We start from the raw sequence: 8,068 nt of genomic DNA on the forward strand, positions 1-8,068 counted from the left end.
ATCAGTGAGGGAATGGCAACCATGTTGAACCTCCAGAACCTCTACTAGCCTAGTTGTGCTCATATGAAACATTTAGAAGCTTCTCTGTGGGCTCTGAATCATTCAGATCTAGCACTGCACGTCATGCCGCATGGTTGAACCTTCCTGAGGACAAGGAGGCACCATTGTAGTCACGTTTAACATAAACACAGCCAGCACACCCGCTACAATGTCGCTGGAGATTTTGTCTCTTCTGTGACTCCTTTCTTTGTAGCGCCTACAAAGGTGCAGTAGGAAGAGAAGATGGGAATTCTGTCCAATATAGGGCAGGTTTTACCAGAGGCTAATTTTGGCTTTGATACAGTTGACACCTGTGAGTAACAACATGACTGCACTTTCACAATCATACATAGCTGTTTGGAATGCAAAAGTGTTGTAGGGGATTGCTCTTAGAGTTGTGTTAAAAACAATTAGCACCACTTGCTTACAAAGAGGGCAGTGGGTTTAATCCATGATTCAAACACACACACACACACGCACGCACACAATTGTTGAAGGATACGTATTACCGCTTTGTTTAATCTTGAGCCTCCTGCACCCCACCTCCCTAAGGGGATCAATGTGTGGGGCTGATTCTAAACACTAAAGGGCCTATTCTCCTGCCCAGCGCAACACTAACTGTACGCATGGATGGACTTTTCTTTCTTTGAGTATTTTTGTAGATGGCCACAGTTAGAAATGGGCGATATGGGAGTGACCATAGTCGACTTAATTTGTGGCCACTTGAAGCAGCTCCTATCATTCCTTTCAAGAGTTGACCCCCCCCCCCCAAAAAAAAAACCCAACAAGAGACCAGACAGGTTGTTAAGAAAACACAAAACAAGACTGAGTGTCCTCCAAGTGTCCCACTTCTTACTGAGCTTCACTCAGGGGGCTGAAAAAGGACCCCTACGAGACAGATTGGTGGGGTGAATGTGTATGTTAAAATTTTAATGTGGTCAAGTCAACTGTATTTATAGAGCATTTTCAAACAGCCATCACTGCATGCAAAGTGCTGTCAATTGCTTTCAATGTTATTTTAAATAACAGTTATTTTAAATAACATTGAAATTGGATAAATTATTATGGTAGAGTTTTTAAATAATCATATTTCAGATAGCTTGTGTTGCCAGGTAAACTATAGTCTGCGTACCAGGGCCAGCTGGAAGGGCTTACGTCGACACTGGACGTGCGCGTTCGGGTGATTGGATTAGCACCTGCTAGGGGGCGCTGTTGCTGCATTTTGACCCAATATGGTCGACGGAGAAGACGTTGATTTGTTTGCAGGACTACTTTCCACGCAATTTTCAAGACGGACCTTCCACTGGATTTACCAATTGAAGTTGTTTTACCAAGGCAGCAAGGAAACGTCAGAGCACGGCTGGGCACTTGCAAGCTACGGTGCGTTTCAAAACGTTTGGGGACACTCGCGTAGATCTGCAGCTCAGTGAACAGGCACTACATTGGTGAGTAAATGCATTTTGTTTGACATTTCTTCTTGTTATTTTATTTCGTTAGTATTAATGGTCAGGAAATTAAATGACCCTTTTAAGTTGTAAAAATATCACGTCAAATAAACAAACAAACAAACAAACACACCTGCAATGTATAATGGCACATTGTAGTCAGCTTCGTGCACTAAAATTCGTTCAATCTCAGCTGCTCAACATTTTCAATTATTTGCTGTTGTATAGCCTATTCTCAAAATGCAAATGATCTGTTCATTTTATTTTCAAAGAATAGTTTGTTTTGTTATTGTGTGGTTGGTGCGACATTGCGCAATTTATTGGACAGACTTGTTTATGATCACACAGCGTACTTTGGGTGGCATTTTATTTATTATTTTTTAAATCTTTTTATTTTTGATAATATCTGTAAATTTAGTTTCCTGCTCTTAATTGTGAATGCATACTTGATGGTTTTAAATGCTCCTGAAATTAAGTGTTGCCTGACGAGCCTATATTGTGTTCATGTACTGTATTGTGACGTCACTGAAGGTCTAAGGTTGCGTGCCAGCATGGCTGCGGGGCATTTTGCTATAGTAAACATTACATCTACCTGAGAAGCAGCACTCGCGTTCTGTGCCTGACCGGTCAGGCGGCAGTGTGGGTAGCCGATGACCCCTCCCGGTGGAGAGCGATGTGCTTCCTCGCCCCTCTCTGGGGAAGCCCTTGGAAAATGTGTTTGAATGCTTGGGGGTGCATGAATGCAGACATTGTTTGATAGCAGTGGGCTGGAAGAGGAGAGCCTGTGGTGCCCATGGTGACAGAGGAGGAGGAAAATGAGGTGGAGGAGAAAAAAAGAAGCAGGGGTGGGACGAGAAGGATGGTTACAATTGGGTCGGTGTATCAGGGAGATTCATGGGGGGTTGGGTGAAATCACCGGAGGAAAAAAAAAGAGCAGCCACAGTCGATCAGGCCTGAAAAGAGAACACCAGGTGACAAAAACGAAGCTCTAAACAACAACATTTTAATTTCTCTCAATGATTGCCAAGGTAGGCGGCAGTCACGATGCTCCCCGACCCTTGGCTCTGTGGGTCAATGTCATTAGCATATGGTCAATATTGAATGCCTGCTCAAAATGTACAAGAGGTTAGTCTGAGCTCTTTCTCTGAGCCCAGCAGTGCTGAAAAATGTCTCTAAATCCATATCCCGGCTTAGCCTGCTCATAGCGTATTTCAGCATTGACCCTCTGATTCAGGCTTTTTGGCAAGACAGGATTTTGTTTACTTCCCATAGTGCCTCCCTAACCCCAAAACGAAAAAAAAGTGAGGATGGAGCGCCCGGCAAAATTATGAAAACAGTGTTCGCCATGTTTTTTTTTTGGCACCTCTCACCTTGAAGGATGACACGCAGGGGACAAAGAAAAAAGAAGAAAATTTTACATCAAAGCATTCAGAAACAAGTTGGGTCATTGAACTCACAAATGAACATCTGAAGAAGAAATAAAGTTGAACTGGAGTCTGTCGTTACGATTGTAGCGGTTTAAAATTTCCTAAAGTGGTCATCAAAATTACACAGCTGCTTTTTTCGGGAAAGGATGAATTTTCTCATTATATGTAACTAAAATTGGTGCAACCATTGAGAATCTTCATCTGTGACACAAACAAAGATGGTAAGGTTTGAAAACTAATGACTAGTTTTTTTTTTGGGGGGGGGGAGCAACAGTGCCCTGGGGACTGTGAAGGTGGGGTGGGGAGGGGGGTGTAGGACAGACTCTGGCGCCCTGCCAACGTTGTTGAAAGCTGCTTAGCCCACCCTGTTGCCATGGATACAGTGAGGAACAGGAGAGAGAGAGAGAGAGAGAAAAGCTGCAGGCAGGCAATAAAGACAGCCAGAGTGGGAGCGAAAGAGCTGTTGGAAGCAGCGTGGAGAGAGAGAGAGAGAGAGGGAGAGTGGATGTGCAGTCAGAGAAAGCCCAAAGGGAGTAGCAAAGTGCTCGTGGGAGACCCCAGAGCGGGAAGCCGTAAAGCCACACAATGGAGCTGCAGACGGAGTGTGCGGATCCTACTGCGGCCCCTCCGTGTGACCCCCAGCCCACCGGGAAGATCAACAAAGCCGCCTTCAAGCTCTTCGGAAAGCGACGCACTGGCTCCGGAATGGCCAGCTTCTTCTCCTTCAAGAACAAAGGGGCCACGCTGAGCGGGACCAACGGCCATTCTGACACTGGGAATTCTGTCAATGGGAATGGTTCGATGTTATCCGTCGAGCTGGTGAGAAGCAAAACGCACGATGGGCTCACCGGGTCGAACCACGGTGCTGACGGACAGGGACGGGAGGGGCTGTCCGCTGTGGAGACGGGAACCGGGAGATCTCTGGGTAAATCGCTAAGTTTCTTCTCTCTGCTGCGACGCGGGAGTCTCAGGTCAAGTGAAAACGGCGGCGGACTCGTGCGCAGAGGGAGGGGCTTGAAGGGCTTTTTCAGTAGCATCCGCTGGCGACGCAAGGACAAAACAAACGAAGGAGACGCGGAAGAGTCGGAAGCTCAGAAAGAGAAGGACGCCAGCGCCGCAGACACCGAAACGGCAAAGGATGTCACGCTCGCCCTTGAACCAACACGACATTATCGCCGGGAGGATGGCGAGAAGACGGAAGAAGAATCGTCCGTGGCTCACGCAGCCGGCGTTTCCTTGACGCCCGCAATGGCCGGCCCATCCGGCCCATCTGCCGAGCCAGATTCCTCCTCCCCTTACACACCCAACGACTCCCCTTTGCACGGCGCCCCCAGCAAAACCAAAGCCTCGGTCTCCAGCCTCACCCCCTCACTCGCCACATCCCATTTGGAGTGTTGCAGTGCCGGCGACCCTCCCTCGGAACCCTCGGTGGACCGCCTGTGTTCTCTTCTCTTCAACGACGTCACGTCCCTCAAGAGTTTTGATTCCCTCACCGGCTGCGGGGATATCATCGCCGATGCGGATGAGGAGACGGCAGGCAATGGGGGCAGCGGTACCAGTAGCAGCAGCAGCGGCGGCGGCGGGGTGGCAGGGGGTGTCGCGAGACCGCTTGGAGTCACCTGCTGCGCAACTCGTGGCTCCCCGTCAAAAGTTCCTCTTTCCTGCGCGCTGACACAACCCCTGTTCACGGCATCTTCCGGGCCGGCTTCGCTTCCTGCTCGCACCCGGGTGCCCGCCGGCCCTCAAACACCCCCAGTGGGCAGCGGGGTGGTAGCCTACATGGGCGGCGGAGAGGAAATGGCCAGTCCGGAGGGAGTGGACGATGCTGACATGCAGGGGCTTTGGCACATGCTCCCTTCAACCGGGGACGACTCCCCGGCTTTGCCCCGATCGCACCAACCCTCCTGCACCACACCCACCTCCGCTTACCCACTTCGCACCCTCAACTCCACCACCTGCCACCAACCCTCAGCCAATGGATGTGCGGATCGTAAGACGCTCCAGGTGAAGTCTTTGGGGCTCAGTAAGATCCCAGTAGCGGGCGGAGCAGGAAGTCGAGCGGCCAAACCCCTCCTACCGCACGGTCGTCAGCCGGCGTCGCCCGGAGACAAAGAGCCACTCAGCGACGAAGGATACTGGGAAACCCCCTCTGCGACGCCCACGGCAACACCCGAGGAAAGTGGGCAGCGGCACAAGCACAATATGTCACGTGACAGTTGCTCCGGGGACCGCCTGTATGATCTCTACAACGAGCCAGACGGACCGGAAGGCGACGAGGACCAAAACAGTTCTTCCTCCTTGTCAACCGAATACAAACTCAGTCCTCCTTCGTCCTCCTCGTCTTCTTCCTTCCGCTCGCTGAAAGGCAGCGCCAGCCTTCCCCGGGAATCCAAGATCCCGGTCAGCGCCAGACAAACGACGCCGACGCAGTCCGTGAGCCAATCGGCACTCTCATCCGTCCTGGAGGCGGAATCGTTGCCGAAATCGAAGATCCAAGGACCTCCTCCGGCTCGCACCAGAATTCCCGTCTCCAAGGTCCCGGTGCGTCGCTCTGGAAACAAACCGGCCCCCAGTAAGAGCGGAGCCGCGAAGAAGTAGCTCTTCTTTCTTCCCGTGCCTCAATGGACTTGAGAGGCTGAGCCCTCTGTGCTGTTTTTACAGAGCCAAAGGTTTTCCGGATACAATCGAATGGCGCCGGCTTGTTCGCCTGAGAAAAGTCACCGGGAGACTCCAACAAACCCGGATCGTATTCGAGCGCTCGCTGAAACTTCAACGTTGACCCTTGACAATCCACGAGCTCGGAAAAGTTCAACTTTTCAACTACCTGCAAAAAGGCCTACCTGTGAGTTGGAGGATTTCAAAGCTTCATCTCAAGAGTACATCCTGCCAAAATAAGCTACTTTTTTTAATATAAAAATCTTCTACCAAGTAACACATTGAAATCAATTTTCTTATCTCAACCATATCAAAACGACCTTTAAATTGTCCCACTTTAGAGCCAAAGTATCTCTCCTCCAAACAGACTGAATTTTTTTTTTCTTCCACCATGGATTTGCACCCTGAGTACACATTTGCATGTGCAACCACAAAAAGAGAGCACAGACATTTGAAGGCTTTCGATGACGTCTCTATTTGACAAGCCATACACGGGGCACAAAAGGTCACACACTTTGGCACTTTGCATGCAACGACTTCAGCTTTGGAGGACTCCAGCTTGACATTACAACTTTCCTGAGCACTGATGGCATCGTGGGAAGTCGGACACACAAATCTTTTTGGAAAAAGGGTTACTGTGTCTTTTTCTTTGAGGGGGTGTGGGCGATATGGAAATCATAAGGCATTAAAACTGGTATTGTACTTTACTCCCTCTGCATTCAGGGCTGCAGAGCACAAATGTCAGGGAACGCACACACACTCACATGCACACGCACAAAATTTGTAATAGCAGGACTTTCCTTTTCTAAGAACACGTGCAAAAAGAACATATCTCAACGTCGCGCTTTTCTTTCAAACGATTTTTTTATATGCTTCCTCCCACTGCACTGATTCAAACTATGGCTGCTCCAGTTTTCTAATCCGTCCTTTGCAGTTTAAAGAAATGCTCAGAGACTCCTTTGAAATGATTTAAAGAGGAGAATGATTTCTTCCAGACTATGCCTGCCTCCCAATCCGGAAAACGCAAACGGTGAAATTCCGTCAATGAAGTTGAAAGTGACCATTTCGCTGATTGAAAAGCGGTGGTGTCGTGCTAAAAAAAAGCAAAATGGTGGAAATGAGGGGGCTCGCGATTTCAGCTGTGTATGAAAAGTGAATGTAGCTTGACATCTTTGTAGATCAAGGATTAGTATCTATTTTTGTGTGCGTCGACAGGATTTTACAGGAGCAAAGCAGATGACTGTACAGTTTTTAAACCCAGCCTGTAACGCCTGCCAATCAGCAATCTTGTTCCAAACATGAAGAGCCCCAAAATGTATTTTAATGGTGACGCGGATCAGGTATTTTCTCAGCCCTCCGTCAAACAGAGGGGACTTTTATATGCAAAGCCATTTTGGTCTGTGCGCAGTTTCTCTGCTCCCAACAACAAAGTGGGAGTAACACTTCCGTCACACTTGCGATTATTGATCCACGACGCATGTGTGTGTGTGCATGTGTGTGTGTGTGAGACTTGTTGGGAAAGGGTGGTGACAGTTTGGATAATGCCGGTAGCCTGGTAGTTTTTTTGTGTTTTTTAAAATATTTAAACTTACGTTAAGCTCCGTTATTTATCCTCAAAGGAGGCAAAATTTCCCTCCTTCAAGGCCACAGCAACTGTTTCTTCAAAATGAGCAATTACTATTCAGTCTGTACGTTAAGCCATTTTGTTGTGTTCTAATGTTATGTCGGGTATCATCCGAGAGACCGTTTGCACCATCGCCCGTATGAAATACGGGAAAACAAGTCAGTTCCACGGCATTATCTGCTTTTCTGTCCACTTTCGTTACTCTTGTGCCCCAATGTGCGATCATCCTCTACAATGAAAAGGACTTTAAGTTTCTGCTTTATTCCGTTGGACCATCTGTCAGGCAGCGGCCTGAAACCTTTTCCGCGTTCCGTATTTAACAAATAAATGTGTTTGTCGGAATGCACGTTTCCCCTTGTTTCTGTCAGGGTCTCCTCGTTTCCTGTAGTGGCAAAAACCTCGGCGGGCATTTGTTCACGGATCCCTCAGGTCACGTCATGGCCTCACACTTCCTGCTCGATTTGCTTCATAAGGCTTTATAACGGCAATCTAAACGGCAGATTGATGTGCCTATTGACCGTGTGACTCATGAATATGGATCCAATGACGGATGCCAGTGTTAAAAAGTTCCTCTCTTGTTGGGGCGGGAGGAAGAATTGGTGCAGTGCAAATCCCTTTTGTAATGCCGCAGCAATCCCTCCCTCTCTGCCTCCCTCACCTCACTCCCTCTCTGAGGTTTATGTAAAAAAGCTTACGTAAGACAAAGAACACTCGCTTGGAGAAGGCCCATCAGCTCAAAACTGGAGTGACGATACGTGCGGCGTGCTTGCACACCAGCCGCGTCCCGTCATTCTAGGCTAGCATGATGCGCTCTCGTTGTGGGTTTTGTTTGGGGCCCAAAGTTTGGTTACAGGTACATATAAAGGCTCTCACGCAAT

General features: G+C 48.6%; 1 protein-coding gene across 1 annotated transcript; it reads left to right on the plus strand.

Moving 5' to 3' along the window:
• Positions 1–2,808: 2,808 nt before the first annotated feature.
• amer2 (APC membrane recruitment protein 2) lies at positions 2,809–7,532 on the plus strand. The gene has a single exon (XM_052054902.1). The coding sequence runs from the start codon at positions 3,497–3,499 to the stop codon at positions 5,507–5,509; it is 2,013 nt and encodes a 670-aa protein (XP_051910862.1). The 5' UTR covers positions 2,809–3,496; the 3' UTR covers positions 5,510–7,532.
• The last annotated feature ends 536 nt before the right edge of the window (positions 7,533–8,068 follow it).

The sequence above is a fragment of the Hippocampus zosterae genome, chromosome 20 (genome assembly GCF_025434085.1).
Source record: "Hippocampus zosterae strain Florida chromosome 20, ASM2543408v3, whole genome shotgun sequence".
NCBI lineage: Eukaryota > Metazoa > Chordata > Actinopteri > Syngnathiformes > Syngnathidae > Hippocampus > Hippocampus zosterae.